Below are 25,249 nucleotides of genomic sequence, written 5' to 3' on the forward strand. Positions count from 1 at the left end.
GGGGGGATAGCAGGGTTGGAGGGGCAGGCCCACACCATGTGGTAGATGTCCGAAGACTTCTCCGCACAGTGCGGACAGCTGCCCGTGAAAGAAGGGTCGAAGTGTTCTCTCGAGGAACATTAGTGAACTGTCATTGATAATTTGAGAGTGTATGCCAAAAGTGCATCACGCCATTCTCTACTTTATAGTCTTTTCACTCCCGGGGTAAGGATATTCTGTTAATAACTGCCCCCAATAAACGTATTTCCTTTCCACTAGCAACGCATCGCTACCAATCATAAATTTCTCTTTCTTTCAGAGAGCGCCGAAAATTACTTTAGTTTACTACACATTATTTTTGGACCTACCGTTCTGCTTTGCCTCTATAAATCATCGGTCATGCTTTTCAGTTCATCCCCTGTGTCTCTTGTCAAGGCAATGTCATAACAATTCACAGATTACTAAGGTAGTATCCATTAACTCTTACCCACAATTGCTTCCAATACGTCCGTAAATACCTCCTGCACACAGGTAGTGAATACAATTGGAGAGATGTTGCTTGCTTGCATGACATGCTCCTTTTGGAGGACTAGTCTACGTAAGGCCAATGACGGCCCAATTATACCCTCATCTCTCCTCAACTAGCAAGCCTTTTCTTGCTTCAGTCTAACCGGTTCTAGTTTTGACGATTGTCAAGTTCAGATTATAACGGCGACCTTTCTGGATTGATTGATTCATGCCACCTTTTGCGGCGTCACGCGTGTTACCACCGCTATTGTCAGCCGCATGGCGGCTGTTATGAAATCAGTACTATTGGATAATTGGTCTAACCTTTCAGGAGGAAGTACGACACCACAGTTTCATATTAACGAGCCACATCTGTATAGTTAGAGGCAATGCGAACCGCCTAAATTCCGCCTGCAGGTTTTAGACGCGGTGTTAAGAAATGCCGAAAAGAATGGTTTGCGGCGCCCTCGCGCCTAGGTTGCTTTTCTCTTAAATTAATTAGGCTAATGAGTCTGGAGGAATCTGCAAGCTGAAAGGCGTGATCTGGTACACAATAACTCTCTGTTAACGTCAGGTGACTTTCCAATGCCGGAGTCGTATTTTCCTCTGCCATAACCAAGCTTGGAAATTAGCAGCTTTAAATTTTTGCGAAAAATAACAACAGAACTGCTTTATTGCTTCCAGGGCCAGAATGAGATGAAGGCTTTTTTTTTTGTGAGCAAGCAAACAATTTTTACCGAGATAAGTGGTCAAAAGGGAATAGGAGCTAATTTAAAACACTGTTCTAAAGTTTTCTGTACGTGCAGGCGCGTTCTCCTGCAGAAGAGAACCGCCCAGCACTTCACTTTCGTCTCGATTCAAGCTAGGTTATAGAAGAAAGCAGAATGCACTTCGTGGAAAAACAGCAGGCCAGTACTTCGTGCCGAAGCCGTTCAAACCTAGTTAATCACTTGACAAGCAATCATGCCGTCAGAAAAGCTAGGAATATTTTTCAACTTAATTACGAAACTAAATGGAGCCGTTTTGCGTTTTTCTAAGAGGTCTAGGGGTATCGCTTTAAATGTTGGCGAGAATAATTGTTCCTTACGCATCTTAAGAGTTACTACACCATGTCTTTCTTTTCGAACTTTTTAAGCCCCGAGAAAAACCGAATAAAAAAAACGTCTTTCCACGAAGTTATCAGTTTAAAACCGAGTCCCTGTAGCACTGCCATCATGACGTAAAAACTGTGGCTTTGGCCGTCATCCTCTAGGTTTCCGCAAAACGGTCTAGGTTTCCACAAATAAAGTGACACCTACTGAAAATCAGCAGGCCTCTCACGTAGGTGCGAGCCAATTTGCAGGTCCAGCTATGCTTACGTTTCCAGGAAGAATCTATGTTGCAGCCCGCTCTTGGCCTCGACAGCAGCTTTAAAAAACTACACTGCTGAGAAACCTAGATAAAAGACAATGAGTGTGTTCCAAAGTAATGTTTCATTTTCTGATAAAACACCGCCTTACATATGTCACAACACTCGACGAATAAGTCTTCACGGCGTTGAATAACACCTTGTTATCGGAGTGACATTTAGGTTTTGATCCTTTTTTTATTCCCATAGAAAACAAGCGGTAATCCATCAGAAAAAGTTCAACGCTTCTCGAACGCATAGACTTCAATATAGTCATAAAAACTGTGTGCGCTGTGGCCTTATCTAGACGTTTCGCTAATGTTATAGGCAGCTGAACACAATGGCACTGCGGAAAAAAAATTCATATCTGATTTTATTCGCGCCTATATAAAGACGCCGTAAATTGCCTCGTCTTCACAAATACCTCGAGCCAAAAGAAAGACACTTCTTATTTCTGCGTCTGTCCTTGTGTAGAAGCACGGTCTGTATTATACACGCCAATTCCCTTTTTGAAAAATAGGTGCAAATGCGCTGAGACTGTGTTTAAGTACGCGCCACCGGTAACGCCAAAAGTTGTTTTGAAATTGTGTACAACTTTTAGCCACTTTTTACTTGATGTTTACTTTTTAGATTCATTTTGCAGGAAGTGGCCTCAGTATTATGAAAAACGTTTACGATTCGCAACTTGCCTTAAGCTAATTCCAGGAAAAATGCAATATACAGAAAGATCGTATTTTCAAAATCATCACCTTGAGCAATCTTTTCTGACATGGTTACTCCGTTGTTCAGATGGTTCATGACAGTATCATCACTGTAATCACCTACCTCTTAGATAGATATAAGTGATGCGCTGCGTCAGGTAACGGCGCATGGAGGGTGCGGGCAGGAATGAGGAAATATTTACACTCAATATCCGTATTTTAAACTCTTTTGCTCGAATGATGTGACAGAGGCGCGTTGATAGAGATATGTCGCAAACGTGGCTTTTGGTACACTGCCATTAATTTCCCGTTTAATGGCGTAAATATGACAGGAGAACGATGTTTTCGGTAAGACCAGAGTGAGATGAGTGTGGCGGGACAGATGCTATATGATATGTTGCTACGTTCTGCGGGGTCTTCCGGGAAGGCAATGCTGAGGGATGTTCCTATGAAAAGAAAATTGATATGTATAACATTAAGAGACCAGAAGTGGGCAGAATAGGTGAGGGAACAAACGCGTGTTATTGACATCCTAGTCGAAATCCGGAGAAGAAATGGTCTTGCGCAGCTCATGCAATGCGAAGGTAAGATAACCGCTGGTCCTTGGGAGTAACAGTAGATTCCAAAAGAAGGCAAGCATAGCAGGGGGTGACAGAATGTCAGGCGGGCGCATGAGACTAAGAAGTTTTCTGGGATACGGGGCCGCAGCTGGCAAAGGACAGGGCTAATTGGAGAGACATGGGTGAGGCCTTTGTGCTGCAGTGGACGTAGTCGGGCTGGTGATGACGATGTTCCACTGCTGGACGGCTGGAAAAATGGAGTGAGTAGGTTGGCCGTCTCGGTCTCGCTGACTGCCATTTATTCATGGGCGCCTCCAGAATGCGCTGCAAGGAGAGGAGTTTGGGTTGTTCTCTCGGTGGTGCTTTATTATTATGATGGCGTTTCGTCCCTAATAAGTTCGCAGGCGGCCATAAGTAACTGGTTTTAAGGACCCTCGATTGGCAATGATGGGAGGGATTCCGCTCTCCGCAGGTCCCTTAACAATGTCTCCATACGTGAGCCCACCCGGGGTTTGCTTTGCATCTGAGCTTCACGAATACCAGTAGCATAGCTCTTATAGGGGCCCCCGGGCCTGTCTACTTCCATCAAAAAACGGCGCACAGAAAAACACGGAAAACACAGGGAGAGCGGACAGACAGGACTCCCCGTGTGCTCCGTGTTTTTCTGTGCACCGTTTTTTGATGGATCGTTACGAACTAGCCCAACTTTCTGCTTTACTGTCTACTGCCTTCTGTCGACCAAAGTTTAAGTTGGCATGAGTTATAGGAGAATATACCAAGTTATTAGTAAGGAGTGGAGCTCTCATCCAAGCAGCATAAAAGCAGGCGTTTTCCCTTTCCGCATCGACGTGACGTGAGAGCAGGAAAGGATAGTTCCAAGCGTGAATGTAAGTTTGTGCTCTGTGGTTTTGGAAATATATTTTAATGTATTTCGCGCTCGTGTGTGTCTTTTCTCGTCCTGTGTCCGTGTGTAGCATGGGCTGTTGAAATTATTAATATTGTAAGCACAACATGCGACCTTCTTCTTCATCTGTACATATCCATCGTCATCGCTCAAAGCACAACATGCGACCTTCGTCTTCATCTGTACATATCCATCATCATCGCTCATCTTCTTCTTCGAAGGGTTGGTCGCCATACTGGCGGGTGCCATTAAAGCTCGCTCCATCCTGCGCTCTGTCTCCCGTCTCACAAGTGGTGGAGTGTGCTCTCGATCCCTGCGTCCTCTCCGCCGCCAGACTGCAGCTACGTTCCGGTCGCCACCTGCTCGTACCATCCGCACCGATGGATACCGTCAGCGACAACACCACTCGTACTCCCGGTGGGCCCCCCGTTCTTCTTCCTCTCAATTCGAACCGTCTGGAGCCAGCAACGATGAGCCAACCCGGTTCTTCCCAATATTCTGGACACCCCACTTGGACCATCACCACACTCCAGCGCGAGCCTCCCATTTTTGCTGGTCTTCGTGGGGACGATGTCGAGGACTGGCTCGACCAATATAACCAGGTCAGTGCCTATAATCGATGGGACTCAGCGATGAAACTTGTAAACGTGTCGTTCTACCTCACTGCCGTGGCCAAGACTTGGTTCGTCAACCACAAAGATGCCATCCCGGACTGGGCTCACTTCTCGGCACAGATACGACAAATCTTTGGCACATCTGGTGCAAGCCCCGCTGTCTACAAAAAAAAGCTAGATACGCGCGTTCAGCTACCCGGTGAGTCCTACACATCCTACATTGAAGACGTGCTTGCCCTGTGTCGACGTGTCAACAGCGCTATGTCAGAGAACGATCGGGTACGTCATCTTCTGAAAGGGCTTGGGTCATTTGCCTTCAACACGCTTGCTGCTCAGAATCCAACGTCAGTCCAAGACATCCGAACAACTTGCCATCGTCTTGACGACCTTCAGTCGCTTCGATTAAAAGACACCTGGGACACCCCACTTTCACCCGACGTGGACTTACGCTCCCTCATTCGCTCCATTATCCGGGAGGAACTGCACGGCTCCACCTTACCGCCAGTCGATTCCCACCCGCCTCCAGCCCCGTCATCCTCGCCTTTGCGTGATCTCATCAAAGACGAGCTCGCTTCGGTCACTCGTCCCTTGGCTGCGGAACCACCACCTGTACCGCGTTTTGTGCCTACCTATGCCCAGGTTGCTGCGACGCCTCCTGCTGCTGTTTACCCGTCGCATCCACAGCCCGTCGTCCAGCAAACTCCGGTCTCTGTGTCCGCGAGCCCCGCTATGTGTCCTGTTTGGAGTCCGCCTGCACGTCGGCCGATGTGTCACTACTGCGGAATTCGCGGGCATGTTGCCCGTGTGTGCCGTCGGCGTCAGCGCGACGAGCGCGAGTGGTACCCAGACTTTCGCAACGGAGCTACATACTCGTCACCTGCTTACCGTCCGGCGTTTGCCTCCAGTCCTCCTCGTCGCCCATCGTACGGGGACTTCTCCCAAGACGCTCCGCACTCGTCGTACGCTTACCGCCCACCGTTTGCTGACCATACCAATTATTGTCCCTCCTATCCCTCTACCTCTCCGGACCGCTCCTCGACCGGCAGGCCGTCGCGCCGCCGCTCTCCATCGCCTTTCCGCCGCTCGTCGTCGCCTCTACGTCCACCATCCTCCCAGACAACTGGCCACACGGAAAACTAAATTGTGCAGTTTCCGGAGGTAAAACTGCACCGCACGCCGCCCTCTCAATTCCTCCTGCACAGCCATCGAACATGTTAACCGTTGACATTGAAGGCACTGTAGTAGAAGCATTGATCGATACGGGCGCCGCCATTTCTGTAATTAGTTCTGATTTATGTTCTCGTCTTCGCAAGGTGCGCACCCCTTACAGTGGTCCTTCTCTCCGTGCTGCCAATGATGAATCAATGCGTCCTTCCGGATTGTGTACGGCACGAGTCACTATCGACGGCATCCTGCACTACATAGTATTTGCTGTGCTTCCCTCCTGTGCTTATCCCCTCATCCTCGGCTGGGACTTCCTCCACTCTGCGCAAGCTGTAATTACCTGCTGTCCCCCTACTCTACAAGCTTCTGAATCCGACCTTTCTGCCGTTTCTGTCCTGCCTTCTCATCATCTGGTTACCACCGCTGATCATGTACTTTACCCCGGCTGCGAAGATGTCCTCTCTGTTGCTTCTGCCCACGTCAACGCTGGGGACGTTTTCGTCACACCAATCCCCCGTCTTTTCTCAAGGGGCATCTTTCTCGTCGCGTCCCTGCTCCGCTTCACCAATGGGTCTTCACTACTGACTGCCTTCAACACTACGCCGGAACCCATTCTTCTGCGTCAAGGCACAGCCATCGCTTCTGTGGATACCACTCAACCTGTAGCCGTTCTTACCTCTGCCCCATCAAGCTTCGCTCTTTCGACCCCTGCTTCTGCCTCTGCATCTATTTCAGCTGCTATCAGCCCCGGTCTCACCCCGACTCAAAAAGATGAATTGCTTGCCGTCTTGACCAAGCATGCCGCTTCCTTCGATACCCTGGCAACAACCTTGAGCCAAACCACCGCAGCTAAGCATCGCATCTACACAGATGGTTCGGGCATCATTCGCCGTCGCCCGTATCGTGTGTCTTCTAGTGAGCGCAAGGTTATTCAAGATAACGTAGCCGACATGCTCAAGCGCCACATCATACGCCCTTCTTCGAGTCCTTGGTCTTCGCCTGTTGTGCTGGTTCAAAAGAAGGATGGCTCAGTACGCTTTCGTGTTGACTATCGCGCCCTTAACAAGATCACTAGAAAAGATGTTTATCCGCTGCCTCGGATTGATGACGCCCTCGACTGTCTCCAAGGTGCACAATTTTTCTCTAGTCTCGACCTAAGATCCGGATACTGGCAAATACCGATGCATGAGGCCGACAAGGAAAAAACTGCTTTCGCCACTCCCGACGGATTATACGAATTCAACGTTATGCCGTTCGGCCTATGCAATGCTCCGGCCCCGTTCGAGCGCATGATCGACACCGTTCTCCGAGGCCTGAAGTGGAAAACGTGCCTATGCTACCTCGACCACATAGTCATTTTTTCTTCGACTTTTTCTGAACACCTTGTTCGTCTCGATGAAGTATTAAGCGCACTTTCTGAGGCCGGCCTACAGTTAAACACCAAGAAATGTTGCTTTGCTTCCACTTCTATCAAGGTACTCGGTCACGTCGTTAGCCAGAAGGGTGTAAAGCCTGATCCCGACAAAGTGGCTGCAGTTTTGCATTTTCCTCGCCCATCGCGCGTCAAAGACCTGCGCAGTTTTCTGGGGCTAGCGTCATACTTCCGGCGCTTCATACGCAACTTTGCCTCTATTGCGGCCCCTTTGCATAGGCTCCTCTGCGCTGACCAGCCGTTTGTTTGGTCTGAGGCCTGTGAGGTCGCTTTTACTACTTTAAAAAAGGCTCTCACATCTGATCCGATACTGGCACATTTCGACGACAATGCTCCAACGATTTTACACACGGACGCCAGTGGACACGGCATTGGTGCTGTTCTTCTGCAGCGGCAGCACTCTTCGTGCAAGCAAGTCATCGCCTACGCCAGTCGTACACTGACTGCAGCGGAGCAGAACTACACAATAACTGAGCAATAGTGCCTCGCTGTTGTCTGGGCCATTCAGAAATTTCGCCCTTATTTGTACGGCCGCCAGTTCACAGTTGTCACTGACCATCATGCCCTGTGCTGGTTGTCCTCGCAGAAAAACTTGTCCGGCCGCCTCGGCCGCTGGATTCTCCGTCTTCAGGAATATGACTTTACGGTCACCTATAAATCGGGCAAGAAACACCAGGACGCCGATGCGCTATCTCGTTGTCCCCTCGCCCAAACCCAACCTCCGCATCCGCAACCCGTGTCCTCCGAATCCTCAAACTGCCAAACTACCCCTTCGACGGCTATTTCAACCTTGACCGCCGCACCCATTGACTTGATGCCAGCTCCCAGTCTTGGCGATCTCGCCTCAGCGCAGCGGGCCGACCCTTACTGTCGGACTCTTATCGACCGTCTGAGCGGTGCTACGCGGCCACCGAATGCCCGCCTACGTCGCCAACTTAACTCTTTCAAGCTAGTCGACAACATCGTTCTTTGGCACAATTACAGCCCCTTCAGTGACTCATGGGTGCCTGTCGTACCCCGTTCTCTTCGCCGAGAAGTTTTGCAGGCCTTTCATGATGACCCCCCGGCTGGTCACTTAGGCTTTCAGAAAACTTATGACCGCATCAAGCGCCGTTTCTTTTGGCCTGGCCTCTCAACCGCTGTTGGAAAATATATTGCGTCTTGCATCTCTTGATAACGTCGTAAACGGAGCACGTCTGCCCCTGCGGGCCTTCTACAGCCTCTCCCCTGTCCTTTCTCCCCTTTTGAAGTCGTTGGGATTGACCTCTACGGTCCCTTACCATTAACACCAACGGGCAACCGTTGGATCGTCACTGCCATCGACCACTTAACTAGATACGCGGAAACGGCCCCTGTTCCTTCCGGCTCTGCTTCAGAGATCGCCCACTTCTTCCTGAACGCCATCCTTCTGCGCCATGGAGCTCCTCGTGTCCTTATTAGTGACCGCGGCAAGTCCTTCCTCTCCAGCATCCTTGCCGAAGTTCTTCACGCCTCCAGAACCATGCACAAATCCTCTTCAGCTTATCACCCTCAGACAAATGGGCTCACAGAGCGCTTTCATCGCACGCTGTCCGATATGCTAGCCACGTACATCCAGCCCGACCACACCAACTGGGACACCATGCTTCCCTTCGTTACCTTTGCATACAATAGTGCCGTGCAAAGAACCACCAACTTCTCCCCATTCTTCCTTGTGTATGGACGTCAACCTACCTTCACCCTCGAAGCGTCTTTCTTCTCCGCCCCCTCAACCACTTCCAGACTCTCTCACGAACAGTTTACTTCTCGTCTTGCCTACTGCCGTGCCATTGCCCGCCTGAATACCGACGCCTCCCAAGCCTCCCGGAAAAACACCTATGATCTCTCCCACCGTGCCATATTTTTTCACCCTGCTGATGAGGTACTGCTGTGGACTCCAGTGCGTACCCCGGGATTGTGTGAAAAATTTTTGAGCCGCTATATTGGTCCGTATACTGTACTCGAACAAACGTCCCCGGTGAACTATCGCGTTGCCCCTGTTCATCCTGTTAATGATTGTCGTTGCCGAGGTGCCGAGATTGTTCATGTTTCCCGCCTTAAACCCTTTGCCCGTCGCCCTACTGTGCTCTAATCTGCGCCCGGGCCGGTCGCTTTCGTACGCGAGGGGAGAAAGTGTAAGCACAACATGCGACCTTCTTCTTCATCTGTACATATCCATCATCATCGCTCAAAGCACAACATGCGACCTTCGTATTCATCTGTACATATCCATCATCATCGCTCATCTTCTTCTTCGAAGGGTTGGTCGCCATACTTGCGGGTGCCATTAAAGCTCGCTCCATCCTGCGCTCTGTCTCCCGTCTCACAATATTTTAATGTGCTTGAAGCACTTATAGCCAAGAAAAATTTTGGGGGGCCTAAGCAGTTTTAATAATGAGTAAATCGACAGCAAGGGTATCAGGTATACTGGTCAGTGGGGACCTCAATCGCGCTGTGAGCAGGCAGAGGGTGCGCACCTACAAACGGAGGCAGTTATGGGCCTTTCCTTTTCTCAAATCTAGCGGAAGGTCTAGACTCTATTCATCCTGAGTTGAGAAAAGACCCATAACTGGCACCCTGGGTCAGTGAACACCTCAATCGCACTTTCAAGTGCGTGGCTGAGGGGATGGCAGAGGCGGGCTTCTGATGACGGCGATGTTTTTTCACACTGAGTCAAGCATTGCTCTCGCATTAATAGCTCGTTGTGGTAAACAGAGAGCCATGTGCAAACGTCGAATGCCACACTCATTTGCCATACACTGTCACTCGGGAGTCGCAAATTTCGGTCCATTAACCAAATCAATAATTTGTTGTAAAGAGCCTACTATGCATCGTCTTTAGTGCCTCATTGGTCTTTCTTAGGTGCGGTAGCGCTTTTTCAACGCAATTGCTATTGTTTTTATAGTATGCCAATAGACGGAAGCTGACAGCGTATTCGACAGTTGCTGCTAAGCCGATGATCATTATTTTTTTTGCAGTTTGTGCAAAGGAATGTGTTGCTTGGGTGTTTGCACGGAGGTCCTCTGGATAGATTTATTTTTATTTATTTATTTATTTGAAAATACTGTTGGCCGTGAGGCCGTTACAGTGGTGGGGCGTGACACTTGGAAAGCAAAAAGGTTTCGACGATTATACAAAAATACAAAGTGAATCTTCATCTATACAATCATTTCTTACCGCGTAATGTTTCACTTTTTATACAGAAGCAGTGTTAATAAATATTAACTTGAAAAACAGTTATTTCACACAGAAAAGGAAAAAATAACAACAAAAATTTCTACATTCCCGGCCTTCACCTTAGGTGAGTTGATTAGGCGTATGACACACACACACAAAAAAAAGAAGAAAAAAAACTTTTTAGTGCGAAGTTGAGATAGCTTTTTCGAAAGTTGTTAATGTACTGGACTGTAAGAGAGATGCTGGTAAATTATTCCATTCTGCTATCGTCTTCGGAAAATAAGAATTAGCATACACATTAATGCGTGCGTTCGGGGTTTGGTAACAGTATTCATTGCTTGCTCTGAGATGTGTAAGTTGTTTTGGGACCAAGTAATGGGAGCTATTGATATTGAAGGAATTTCTTGAGAGCTGAAATAAAAATTTTAGTCTGGTTACTCGGCGACGTTCGGCTAGAGGTGGTAAATTGAGAACACACAACATCTCTGCTAAAGAATCAGTACGTGCATATCTGGACAGTATGAATCGAGCTGCTCTTCTTTGCACACTTTCAAGTTTTTTTATCAAGCCACTTTCTACAGGATCCCATATAATGCAGGCATATTCTAATGTTTGTCGTACATAAGTTAAATAGGCAGCTATCTTGGCAGACTGTGAGGCCAGTTTCAATCTTCGGCGCAAAAACCAGAGTTTCTTTTCAGCGGCTGAACAGATTTTTAGTACATGATTTTTCCAGCTTAGATCTCTAGAAATGAGGACTCCCAGGTATTTAAGTGTTTCCACTGTGGTAAGTGAGGTAGATCCTAGCGTATAACAGTACTCATGGACATGTTTTGTCCTGTTCGTGACGCGTAGAACTACTGTTTTCTCTTCGTTGATTTTCATTTTCCAGCATTGGCACCATTTTTCGACAGCTACGAGAGCATCATTAAGCGCTTTTTGATTATCTGTATTATTTATACAACAGTAGAGCAGGCAGTCGTCAGCGAAAAGTCTCACTGTTACATCTTTATCAATATGGGAAGCAATGTCGTTAATATAGATTAAAAATAAAACGGGACCAAGACGGACCCCTGAGGTACACCGGAAGTTACGTTTAATAATTCTGATTTACTACCATTGATTTCGACAAATTGAGTTCTTCCGCTTAGATAAGCTGATATCCAGTGCACGATTTTATGATTAATACCCATTAATAGTAATTTGTTAATTAAATCACTATGTTGGACCCTGTCAAAAGCCTTCAAAAGGTCAAGGCATATTGCATCGATTTGTTGCTTGTCGTTCAGAGGCTTCGCGAAGTCATTAACGGTCTCTACTAGTTGTGTTACAGTAGACAACTGTTGCCGAAAACCATGCTGATTTGAAAAAAAAGCTTTTGTTGATTCAAGATGTGTATAGATTGCCTTTGATATTATGTGCTCCAAAAATTTGCAACAAACGCAAGTTAAAGAGATTGGCCTGTAATTTTCAACTGTCTGCCGGTTGCCAGTTTTGTGTACTGGGATCACTTTAGCGGTAAGCCAGTCATTTGGGATCTGTTTCTGTTCGAGTGAGGTTTTGAATATAATAATCAGATAATGGGTTACCCATTCCGCATACCTGCGTAAAAAGGTGTTTGGTATGCTGTCCGGTCCAACAGACGTTTTTACGTTTATATTTAGTACAAGAGATAACACGCCTTTATAAGTGAGCTCAATATCGGGCATTGTTGATTCTTGTATTTGTGACGACAAATTCGATGACGCAGTGTTTGTTGCTGGGAGAATCGGTAATCACCTGATCGCCGATAACAATGCTATATGAGTTGTTATCCCGCTGGGACAAGTGACGCCAAAATCGATGGGGAGAAGATTTCATGTAATTAGTTAATGTCACATCATAATACTTTGTTTTGGCTTCTCTCAGCATTTTTCGTAAAAGGCTTGATAAGTGAGAGATTAAGCTATAATTTTTTGACACTTTCTTTCTTTGTCGATTAATTATTCGTTTTAAATGGATGATATCACGCGAAATCCACGGATTATGTTTGTTTCTTTTCTTTCGTTTTGTTGGAATGTATGAGCTAACACAGTGGAAAACTATGTCCTTGAATCTTAACCACATGTTATTGACGTCACCTTCTTCTTTAAAACTGTCCAAGGAAAAAGATAGGTGGTCGATAATACTGGTATCATCCGCTTTATCAAAATCAGGTACATGAACGACTCTCTCTTTTAGCCTTTCAAATCCAGGCTGCGCATTTATCTGTATAAAAACAAGTTTGTGATCGGACACACCTTCATCGACATTTACTTCATAGTTGTCGATCCGCCCGTCTAGGAACACCAAGTCCAACGTTGATTTAACAGTGCCTGCTACACGTGTATTCTCAGTCACCACCTGTGTTAAGTCGTTGTTAAAGGCAATATCCAGGAGCAAGTCACTGCTTTCGGTTTCTCTTGAGTTATTTGTCAAAGTATTCCAGTCAATGCCTGCTAGATTAAAATCTCCGGAAAGGATCAGCTTATGCTTTCTCGGCTTCACGTGTTCTAGGTAAGACTGCAATTTTTCTATGTACGAAACTGGTGCATTTGGAGGCCTATATTCGGCACTAGCGCAAAATTATTGAATATCTCATTTTATGCCCCACATATCAGAAAAGTTAGGTGTGTACACTGTAGTAGGTATACCAGCTTGATGGACCGAGTGAACAATTCACGGATAAATGTTAGCTCTGATTTCATTTGAAATTGATTCCCTAACTCTTGCATAGGGAGCTTTAGGTTCATTGGCAACCAACGTAGCATCCGCAATTCGTTGCCCTAGTGGTAAATAGCCACGCGCCCTTAACCTGGCATTACATCAGATCGTACCACTTAGTCTCTAATCATTTAGAAATGCTGCCCAGTAGCATTCAGGCAGTCAAGGCTATGAACGGTTGAGAGTGGCCGCATAGTGCGTCATGGGGAATTCTGTAGCTCAAGTCGTTCCGCCAAAAGGACGTTGCTGAATGGGGATTAGGCTGCCAGTGAAATGAGCTTCAGTGAAATTGAAGTTTTTGCCAGCCTTGGGTTCTGATGTTGATTTCTTTTATCTGCTGGCCGGTACAAAGCTAGGTGCAGCTTGCATGTGCGGGTACGACGAATGTAGAGGTAATGGAAAGCCCTTGGTGCTGTGAGGAGTGTGGGAGTATTTCTGCAATGCAGCTCGTTTGCGATCTGGCGTTTTTCTTCACGCTTAGCCAAGTGAGTTAACAATTTCCCGCATGCGGCTGCATTTTTTCGGGATGTGACGTTTTGCTCACATAAAGTGTTCCAGCCATTCCAGGGCAGTTGAGAACTCATAATATAGTCGGCAGGACTCCTCTAAAAGAACATCATGTACACAGAATGAGCAGTCGAATAACATCTTTTGACAGAGATGGTGAAAAAGCGCGTAAAACGACTGGAGAAAGAAGGTACTCACAGCCAGAGTAGCGCTCGTGTCGTCATGCGTTCCTGCTTTGTTCCGTCTTGTTAGGCGCTGTTTTACCATCATGAATCACCATCTCGCCCAAAAAGCATCACTTCTTGTCAGTGGTCATGATATCTCTATATTTTCCCTCCTCAGCTGAGATTAATTAACCCCAGAGCGAGTAAAATGAAGGCGTTCTGAAATTTCCAACGAGACTGTCTACAAGAAGAGATGACCTTAAAGAACTAGGGGCATTTTCCTTCATGGTATTAGCTTATGGCTCAAGTCGTTGAGCATGGTGCTATCGTCACAACATATTATCCGTTAAATGCGATCCCTCGTTCTCTCTATAAATATTGCGCATCTGCTTTCATGCCTTTTGTTTCGGGAACTGTTATGCTTGTGAGGTTTAACATTTACTAATGGACACTGAAGGCAAGAGCATAAAATGTTTCCTCAGTAATCGCAAGTAGCGGCACGCAGCCGCTTGGAATAGCTCAAAGACTGTGCTGTGTAGATATTGACGGCCTTTTGTTATATTACCTCACTGGATCTCATTGATGGATGTGTCTATTTAGGGTGAGTGCTGTTCAGCCAGCTGAAGAATGGACGTAATACACGTCCTCCTTGTCATTACCATGGGAACAATGGCAAACTGCGCCTCACGTCGAATTTTTTGTGACGGTAAGTGAGCTTAAATGTGTAATGGATTTTGTACACCGCGTGAGATGGCGTTGTGTCTTGGTTGCCTGTACATATATCAACGTAAAACCATTACCAAATAACAAAAAAACTCTTCCTGTAAGTAGTAAGGTGTCCGGAAGCTGTGAACAGTGATATCTTTGGATCGGTACTTTTTTTTTTCGCACGTCTTTAGGCGTCAAAATCAGCAAACAGGTTGACTAGGAACCAAAAAAAAAAAGGTTATTAAAAGTGACCGACGACCGAAGCGGCACAATCGAGCCATGCGGTGGTGCGGTTTGCGAGTGGTCCGATAGCCGCCGCGCCGAGCCGTTGTCACGTGCGCAACATGGAGAGGGCCGGTAGGACGCAAAATCTTCCAAGCGAGCTGATGTGTGGTCTCTATGCGTCGGGAGACGTTGCATCTGCTGAACGCTCGTTGGACTGCAACTGGAAACATTCCTAGCTCTCTATATGGTCATGTACGAGAACCGGAGCACCACGAGTTGGCATTCTGGCGCTCTGTTGATCAGTCACCTGTGTAGGTCTGTCAACGCGACCGCATTGAGGTTCGGGTTCTGCAGGAAATCCGTCGTCGTCGTTGGCGGCGTTGTGAGAGAAAAATTTCCGGACAAGCGACCAGGTAGGCTAACTAGGTCAGCAACCTTGCATCGTGATCGCTATCAACCCACATGAGCATCAACCCGCTATCAACCCGGATTATGAGCAAACTAACCACAGTTGCAAGCGGCAATTAAACACTGGTTGCTCAGGAAGAGCAAGCTAGGCCGCAGAAGCTCCACGAGTTGCAGAACCTGCCATCGCAGGGCAGTGGCGCATCGCTTAACCGCTGCACCCCTGGGACAGGAGGGATATGAAGACTCCCAGTTATCTATGACTGTAAAGTCGAGAACGATTAAATACACAAATATGGGGGTTAATTGACGGATTGCGCTATCGCGTCTACCCTAAAGGTGGAGTTTGTCTCCTCCAATTTTTTACTCGTCCTTGTACTCTCAAAGTTATTTGTATGCGCATGTGCCAGCCTACGTGTGTGCGTGTACGTGCGTACGTGTGTATGACGTCTATGACACTTTGCTGCTTCGTCCACGTGAACAGTAGAGAAAATTTCGGGGTCTAGGCAGGGTAATAACTACCTTTCCTTTATTGACCACCACTTTTCATTTAGCTAAGGTGGAATGAAATGGCTGGATGATGTCGTCGCGAAGCATTTCTTCCACTTGGTCCCATATGGCTTGCCATTCTGGCGGCGACATACTGTAGGGGCTTTGGCGGAGAGGTCCATCGTGCTGGTCGCTTACAATGCGATGTTTGGCAATCGGCCTTTGTCAGACTTTCAGTGATGACGAGAAACACTCGCTGTAGTTTCGAAGCAAATTGCGTATCATGTGTTGTCGGTTCCGGGGCAGGGCTGGGTTTATGTTGAAGACGTGCTTGTGAACTTCCTTAGGTGAATTTTCTGGGACTCTTTCGGAGAGGGCGAAGGCGTCGCGAACGTGAGATATTTCGTCGAAGGAAACAATCGTCGTTCATTTGTTAATGGCCCAGTATTCTTCGTTGAAGTTGGTTAGCTGCATTTAAGCTTGCCCATTGCGGAAGTGAGCCACGCCACTTCCGATGCCAATGCCTCGCTGTAGAAGAAACTCCGTATTCCCCTTGTTGGGAGCTTCCATGTTCTTAGCAAGTGTGGTACCTACGGTGGCTATTACGCTTCATCGGGGTGGAACGCTCACTTATTCCTCTAGGACACTCAGGGTAACGTGATGTTTCGGGAGTTTCATCGAAGGCATGGCTTTGTCTGTCGAAAGCGTGATCAAATTTGAACACAGGTCAATGATCGCCCGTCGCTCATTAAGGAAATAAAAGCCCAAAATCAATTCGCGGGACCATTGCTGTAGCACAACGAAGATAGCAGGATAGGTATGTTCTTTGACGGTTATCGTGCTATGCATCGCCCCATAGCACAATCAGGTGGCCTTCTGCAGTGCAGATTTGTGGTCCGTCCGAAGCGGTTAGGACCTTCCTCAGCTGCGCGGTGAATGTTCCGTTGATCACAGAATAATCGGCTCCTCTGTCCACTACAGCGGTAATTGTACAGCCGGCAATAGCCCTTTCCAAGTCGGGTGTCCTAGCTTTTGCGTGGCATGTCGTCCTCAGCGTCTTGTCACGGCTTCGGCAGGTATGTGAATCATGGGTACGGTGTGTCGTCGGTTCTTTTCTGGGTGGCGGATTCATTGTGCAGCTGGATAGCGTCGTCGTGGAACTGCTGCTTGTATGCGGCATCGGCATAGTGGGTGCGGAGTCTTGATACGGTGTGGTCGTTGGAGGATCTTTGTCGTCTCCTGAACTCCACAGGTTGCTTTGTTTAGTTCCGCTTACGAGGTCTGCGGGACGTTCTTCAGAGAGCCGCGGCATATTTGCGGCCCGGTGATGCAAATCGTGTGGTGGACGGCGACGGGGAGCGGTAAATGCGGCTTGACGACACGTACTCCCATCTGCCAAGGTAGTGCTGTAGTCGCTGGCCGGGGAGCGGTCGTGAGGCGCCGATGGCGAAACTCCGCAGGCCGATGCGTCTGTTCGGGCAGTGGCGAAGAGTGTGCCGGGCATGGCCACAATGGAGGTACAGTGGGTGGCTGTCGGCAGTCCTCCACTCGTCGCAGTTCCTAAAGCCATTGCGTCGGTGGTTAAGGTGAGCGTGTGGGAGGTAGGGTCCGTCGTTCTTGTACAGCTGGTTACCTTCGAGGCGAGCTTGGGGGTCTCGTCAGGGCACAGGACTGCGTATTGCAGTAACGTAGGTCATGGCTTCAGCTTCCGTTGGTGTAGGCAGTGACGGGGAGCCAAGTGCATGATGCACTTCTTCGCGGATTGGGTACGTGAGTGACACTACTTGTGTCTAGTGCGTCGTCTCTGTTGGGGATGGCAGCAGTCGGCGAAGCTCTCCGCGAACAATTTCGCGTATTAGATCTCTCAGGTTATCCCACTTTTCAGGGGTAACTGGGGGCTGGCCTTTACCACTTGGAGTGGTCGGTTGTACTGATGGGTCCGGGCTTCAGGGGCCGTTTCGATGGTACAAGTTTCGATTGCGAACTAGGCGACGGTAGACGAGACGGTAGGCGAACAGTTACTCTGTTACGCAAGGCATCAGATGGCGAGCTTATTTTCTTCATTCCTGTCAGGGTTGGCGCGCCTGAAAAGGCGTTTCATTGCATCCACATACGCAGTCACGGCCTCGTTTGGGTGTTGAATTCTCGACTGCAGCAGGACCTCCACTCTTTCTTTTCGTACGACGCCAGTGAACGTACCCAGTAGCTGCTTCTTGAAGGTCGCCCAGGTTGTGAGGCAAGATTCGTGGTTTTCAAACCACGTTCTGGCAGGGCCTTCCAATGCAAAATAAACATTACGAAGCTTGGCGCTGTCGTCCTATGCGTTCAGCACTGCCACTGTAGCGAACCACGACGGCCGCGCCTGATCCGCCTAGGCCCATCGCTGACGGAGCGCCGCCGACGACGAAGCGTTGATGAAAACAAGGAGTGCCGCGCGCTGCACAAGATCGCTTGGGTTGGACTGGCCGTCTTCAGCGCTGCCCGCCGTTCCGCTCGCCGTTTTGTGTCGCCCGCCGTGAACACCACGCCCTGTACCATTTGTGCGGAAACCCCATTTCACTTGGTGGAGGTGCGGCGTCCCGCGCTGAGGTCGATTTTTTTTTATTGTGCGACGAACTGGCCGACGACCTCCATTTCCTGGGTCCGCAGAAGATCACCGTAGCTGAAGACGTCGACAGCGCTCCGGAGGCTTCATCGCTTGTATCCCTCTCGTGAACTGCCACGCCCGCCGTCCCAGTTTTATTTACGCCATCGTCTTCCTTCGTCCATCGCAAAAACCTGCCGCTGCCGTACGCTGTTCTCGATGTTCACGGAGGTCTCGCGAAAATGCTTATTTACAATCCGTTTCCCTGCTCGCTTACCCTGCTACGTGGCGAGTCTCCTGGTTCAGTTCAACCTGCCCACCTTCTCTCTGACTTGGATGCCCCTGTGACCTCCCGCAGTTCATCCATCAATGCTCTGCATCCTGATTCGGCACCGGATCCGTTGCCCGACGCCTTCTTCCAAGCCGCCATCGACGACGCTCTTCTTTCCGCCTACCGGACGCAGCTCTTAGCTCTTCTACACACGTTTCGCTCCTCTTTCGACGCCGGCCACACTCCTCTAGGCCGGACTTCCGCCGTCGCTCATCGCATTGAGACCGGCTCTCACCCGCCTTTTCGCCAGCGGCCATATCGTGTGTCGGCCGCAGAGCGCCGCGTGATTAGTGAACAAGTTGAGGACATGCTGCACCGTGGGGTCATCCGTCCGTCTCACAGCCCTTGGTCGTCGCCGGTGGTACTTGTCAAGAAGAAAGATGGTTTAATCCGATTTTGTGTCGATTACCGCCGCCTCAACAAAATTACCCACAAGGACAATTACCCTTTTCCCCGCATCGACGACGCTCTTGACAGCCACCAAGGCGCTGAGTACTTTTCGTCCCTTGACCTACGTTCCGGCTACTGGCAAGTACCGATGGCTGCACCTGACAGACAAAAGACAGCATTTGTTACACCCGACAGCCTCTACGAGTTCAATGTGATGCCGTTCGGTCTGTGCAACGCTCCCGCCACATTGGAAAGGATGATGGATAACATCTTGGGGAAGTTCAAATGGCAGACCTGCCTCTGCTACCTGGACGACATTGTTGTCTTTTACACCGATTTCACCACACACCTCGAACGCTTAAAGCAGGTTTTGACTTGCCTGACTGACGCCGGCCTGCAGCTGAATCTCAAGAAGTGCGACTTCGGAGCTCGGCAGTTGAAATAAATGTAAATAGTATTTGCCCGTAACAATATTGGGGCACATCGTCTCCAAGGAAGGCATTCTCCCTGACCCGGCCAAGCTCGGTGCTGTGGCGCAATTTCCTAAGCCGGTTTCGCTCAAGGAACTTCGCAGCTTCATAGGTTTGTGTTCGTATTTCCGGCGCTTCGTACGCAATTTCGCGTCCATCATTGCGCCACTGACGAAACTACTTGGCGGGGACAATGACATATCTGGCTGGTCGGCCGAGTGCGACGAAGCGTTCACTACCCTGCGCCATCTTTTGACTTCGCCGCCAATACTTAGACACTATGACACCACAGCGCCTACCGAGGTCCACACGGATGCCAGTGGCGTTGGCCTCGGAGCTGTCTTGGCCCAGCGAAAAGATGGTTTTGAAGAATACGTCGTTGCGTATGCGAGTCACGCGCTTACAAAAACTGAATCCAACTATTCCGTTACGGAGAAGGAATGCTTAGCTATTGTATGGGCGCTAACGAAATTGTGGCCCTATCTATACGGCCGCCGGTTTGACGTCGTCACGGACCACCATGCGCTCTGCTGGTTATCGTCGCTTAAAGACCCGTCCGGTCGCCTCGCTCGGTGGACTCTCCGCCTTCAAGAGTTGGACATCCGCCTCATCTACCGTTCCGGCCGTAAGAACATGGACGCTGATGCTTTGTCTCGGTCTCCCCTTCCCAGCGACGCTGCCTGCTCTTCGGCGACCGATCCCGTACTTTCGTCTCTTACCATCACTGATATGCCTGCTGAGCAGCGAAAAGACCCGTGGCTTGCGTCCCTCATAGACGCCGTGTCTTCATCACAAAACGTTGCGCCTTCTCGAACTTTTCGGCGTCAAGCTCCGCACTTTGCCCTCCAGGACGGCCTTCTATACCGCCGCAACTATATGCCTGATGGTCGAAGGTGGCTTCTCGCGATTCCCCGCCATTTAAGATCCGACATTTGCGCATCTTACCACGCTGACCCTCAGTGAGCGCACGCTGGTGCGCTGAAAACATTCAAACGAATTTCTCAGCGTTACTATTGGCGCGGCATGTACGCCTATGTGCGTAAATACGTCCGATCTTGCATCGCCTGTCAGCGGCGAAAGAATTCCACTCCCCGTGTGACCGGCCCCTTGCAACCACTCCCATGCCCAGCACGTCCTTTCGATCGCGTTGGTGTTGACCTTTACGGTCCGCTTCCCTGTACGGTCTCTGGGAACCGTTGGATTATCGTCGGCGTTGACCACCTCACCCGGTATGCCGAGACAGCCGCCCTTCCTGCTGCTACTAGCCGCGAAGTTGCTATGTTCCTGCTGCACCATTTTGTCCTTCGCCACGGCGCGCCGCGCGAGCTGCTGAGTGACAGAGGCCGCGCCTTCTTTTCACATGTTATTGAAGCTCTGCTCGCCGAATGTCGCACCGTACATCGGACCACCACTGCCTACCATCCTCAAACTAACGGGCTGACCGAGCGCTTCAACCGTACTCTCGGAGACATGCTCACGATGTACGTCGCAGCAGATCAGACCAACTGGGATGCCGTCCTTCCTTTCGTGACATACGCGTACAACACCGCCACGCAATCAACCACCGGCTTTACCCCTTTCTTCCTTCTGTATGGGCATGAGCCGTCGTCCACGATGGACACTATATTACCTTATACTCCTGACGCCTGCGAGTGGACGCCTCTCTCCGAAGTCGCAAAGCATGCAGAAGACTGCCGCCAGTTGGCGCGCTCTTTTACCTCCGAATCCCAAGGCTGCCAAAAGCATCGCCACGATATCGTTAACAGGCAACACGTTTTTCCGGTTGGATCCCTAGTTTGGCTATGGGTTCCCGGCACACCACCAGGATTGTCATCAAAATTTCGCACGGAATACCATGGGCCTTATCGCGTCGTCCAGCAAACGTCGCCGGTCAATTAGGTCGTGGAGCCACTGAACCCCTCTTCAGACCGGCGCCATCGCGGCCGAGAAACCGTCCACGTCAGCCGAATGAAGACTTACTACAACCCGCTCCTCTTGCCCTCGCCATAAGTCGCCAGGGTGGCTCCTCTTCGTTCCCGGGGTAATTGTAGCGAACCACGACGGCCGCGCCTGATCCGCATAGGCCGATCGCTGACGGAGCGCCGACGAAGACGAAGCGTTGATGAAAAGAAGAAGTGCCGCCGCGCTGCACGAGATCACTTGGGTTGAACTGGCCGTCTTCAGCGCCGCCCGCCGTTCCGCTCGCCGTTTTGTGTCGCCCGCCGTGAACACCACGCCCTGTACCATTTGTGCGGAAACCCCCTTTCACCACGAGGTCTTACCAGTACAAGCAGTCTTCTACTTCTTCGTGTGCTTCTCCATGCAAAGTCGGAGGCTCATGGCGCTGGAGACGCACGACGGGCGTTAACTGTGTACCAGGTTCCATCGTGGGGGGCATACAGTATAGCAGGTCAGCACCTCCACCAGATGTCACGTAGTGATGACTGCAGTCCGGCAAACAGCGAGACTCCCTTCCAAACGGAAGTCTATATTTGGGCTGACTTGCACCCGCAAAGAGCTGAATGACTCGGCGGGAGCGTAGCAACAGGTGTGCTCAGCGGTCGTTGGAGAAAATGCCCGGCGCTCTCGGCCATGCTCCATTTAAAGCTGATAGCGAACTTCCAAGATAAAGCGTTAAAAGATATTAGAACATTCTGGAAAAATATTCAATCGGCTCCGCCTGAATGTGATCAATCAAGATAAATCTTGTCGCGTCTTACATCGACAACAAAGCGGTAAAGCAACGTTCCGGCAGCTTTGAAGAATGAAGAAGCACTACAAAGATTCACGGCAATAGACATGGGCAGGTTGCTCACCTCCCGGTTTGTCAGGTGAGCAGCCTGATATCTAACAAGCTTCATGCAAACAGACAAACACACAACGGCTAAATGCTGGGACTCGCTCCTATAAGTGCTAGTGCACTAAAAAGAACCACATGCGCCGGTGGGATCCGTACCCACAACCACCCCGTGTAGCTTGCGCTGCTCTACCAATTGGGCAACGATAGAGGCTGTATATATAAAACTGGTTTGCCTAATACTATACTAAATTTTGGAGAACAGGCTTTTTGAAAGCACAAGCTGATGGGCGAGTTGGTTATTCATTGTTTGATTTGAAGCAGCGCAAGGCCAAAAGCCAAAGAAGAGAGCAGAGAAAGAAACGGAGGACACATTCAAACAATGAATAACCAACTCGCCCATCAGCTTGTGCTTTCAAGCTTCATTTCTAGTGCAAAGGGCCCTGTTTTTTTTTGTCTTGGTTTCAGCGCTGTGTCGTCCGTTTCTTTCTCTGCTCTCTTCTTTGGCTTTTGGCCTTGCGCTGCTTCAAATCAAACAATGAATAACCAACTCGCCGATCAGCTTGTGCTTTCAAGCTTCATTTCTAGTGCAAAGGGCCCTGTTTTTTCGTCTTGGTTTCAGCGCTGTGTCGTCCGTTTCTTTCTCTGCTCTCTTCTTTGGCTTTTGGCCTTGCGCTGCTTCAAATCAAACAATGAATAACCAACTCGCCCATCAGCTTGTGCTTTCAAGCTTCATTTCTAGTGCAAAGGGCCCTGTTTTTTCGTCTTGGTTTCAGCGCTGTGTCGTCCGTTTCTTTCTCTGCTCTCTTCTTTGGCTTTTGGCCTTGCGCTGCTTCAAATCAAACAAAGGCTTTTTGAGTTTGAAGAGCGCTTTTTTCGGCATAGCTTTGTTAGTGGTGTAATACGTCCGAATACAGCTAACGCATGGTAACTAGGAGGCTGGTTGATAACATTGAACAGTTAAAGTTTTAGCTATTATTGTTAGATTTCTTAATTACTGACAGGCGTGCAGCCCACTGTAAGTAAAATTCATATGTTTTCGGAATTGGGAATACGCGGTTGCCCTCAGCGCTGTGGCCCCACAAATTTCACCTTCGTCGCGCCAAAATACACGCTTTTTCGAGAACTTCGCACGCGAAGCAGCCTCTCTAGTGCATGTAACTCGTCACAATAGCCAATATTTGTTGGGCCATAGCGCCGAGGCTAAACGCGTTTTCTAAATTCTGAAAACTGATATAGATATATATAGATATAGATATAGATATAGATATAACATATGGGGGGCTGCAGAGCTCTGAATATTTAGGAGCCTAAAATAGTAGTTCAAAAGTTAACTACTCATTATTAGTTAGCCAACCTGCTGGTTAGCACGTCTTATTTGTACTGTGATGTACTAAACCGCTGGAAACGCCATGCTAAAAAAACCGCTCTAACTCAAAAAGCTTATTTTTAAAAAAGAGTGCGAAGTCTTAAGTGAAACACGCTTTATATACCTAGCAACGTGCCTACCGTGTCAGGCGGTAGATATAAAAAAATCGTGAGGGGATGCTCGAGAAGAGAAACCTGGGGCGCAACCCAGATTAAGTAACCCAAGTCCACCCGATCCTGGCGCCTGTCATAGAAGGGCAGTGGCGCATCTCTTCGCAGTTGCACCACTGCACCAGCAATTGTAGGAAGACTCCAAGATATCGAGTAATGAATGGAATGACCAATTCCATATATATGAACATTAACCCACCACCCCTCTCCGAACCATGTTACCATCACGAACACTGGGTCCGCACACCGTGACTGAAGTGGAAACCGAACTGCTAGCGCACCGAATTCGCATTTTGCCTAACTGTGCAGAGCGACCATATTTTTTGTCTTCTGGTTCCAATATTTCAAGTAAAAAATGGTTACATAGACCGACGCCACAAATTAAAAAAAAAGGACAGCATTCCCCTGCGCTTTGCACTGCTTAGGCGAGTGTTGTCGTTCTTCATCTATGTGGTGTAAAGTCTTCTCATTTGTCCTTGTCTGCTAATTTTCTTAACGAGGGTCTTCGATCTGGCAGACTTGGTGCCACAGGTAATATAAGAGCGTTCTCGCACTGCTGCCTCCCTCACCGCCCTGTCACGTTAGATACAAGTGGCGTTTGGAGTATTACACGAGGTTCCTACTTTTGCAGCCATGTTTTGTGTGGGTGGTGCTCAACATTCTCTAGGTTTGGGTATATTCAACAAAAATACCCTCATACCCTCGAGAGGATAAGACTGGCAGTCGCCGTCTTTGGTAAAGCACCGCAAGCGACATGTGGAGGTTTTCGGGTCGGATCCTACGAGAGGCATGTCGGTGTTCTTTTCCTTCTGTTTTGTAAATAGTTTTCAGGCGAAATTTGGCTACACTAATATTTCGAAATCATTAACGCCACAGATGAAAAAGCAAACATTCTCTATGATTTCTTCGATTTGGGCGCCAGTTGGCCTTCTCTATTACTGGGTCATAACAAGCCCCTGATTTCCCTGTCCTTGTTTTTTAAATACATGACTGGATTTTAGTGCAAATATTGTTTATCTTATCTTTTCTTGTACCCTTCCAGAGTGTTGGTTACCTAATGAAGAAAAGAGAAAGTGCGAGGATGATTTCGTGGACGAAGACACCTGTCCAGATACGCTTTACACTCACTGCCTTGAAGGAAAATGCGTATGCCACTGCAAACCCGGATTCTTTCGAAGGATGGATTTTCACTGCGTGCCGGAGAGAGAATGCCGTGAGTGAACACGCATGAGAGCTTGGGAAGAAAAACGTTTAAGCTTTTGTATTGCTTCGTTGAGACAAAAGCTTGAGGTGCACTCGGGTCGTGGAGATATATCTCTACGCCAATAGCGCTTATAACGTCGATTTTAGCACTCCAAACTATGTGTGGGTTGGTCATTTGAACGCATGCGATAGCTCTCGCTAGTAACATTTCTTACCTATGCCTCGTTGCTTTTGTTTTGCCTAATGACCATA

The 25,249-nt window shown here is 48.8% G+C and overlaps 1 protein-coding gene across 1 annotated transcript in view; it reads left to right on the plus strand.

Annotated features, from left to right (window-relative positions):
- Positions 1-14,483: 14,483 nt before the first annotated feature.
- LOC149346430 (uncharacterized) overlaps positions 14,484-25,249 on the plus strand; it is a 32,980-nt gene continuing 22,214 nt past the window's right edge. Inside the window, exons 1-2 of the mRNA XM_089541327.1 lie at positions 14,484-14,562; positions 24,837-25,007. Of these exons, the coding sequence (XP_089397453.1) occupies positions 14,484-14,562; positions 24,837-25,007 (250 nt within the window). The remainder of the gene's footprint in view (positions 14,563-24,836; positions 25,008-25,249) is intronic.

This window comes from Amblyomma mixtum, chromosome 4 (genome assembly GCF_055824585.1).
Source record: "Amblyomma mixtum isolate Tamu chromosome 4, ASM5582458v1, whole genome shotgun sequence".
NCBI classification, from domain to species: domain Eukaryota; kingdom Metazoa; phylum Arthropoda; class Arachnida; order Ixodida; family Ixodidae; genus Amblyomma; species Amblyomma mixtum.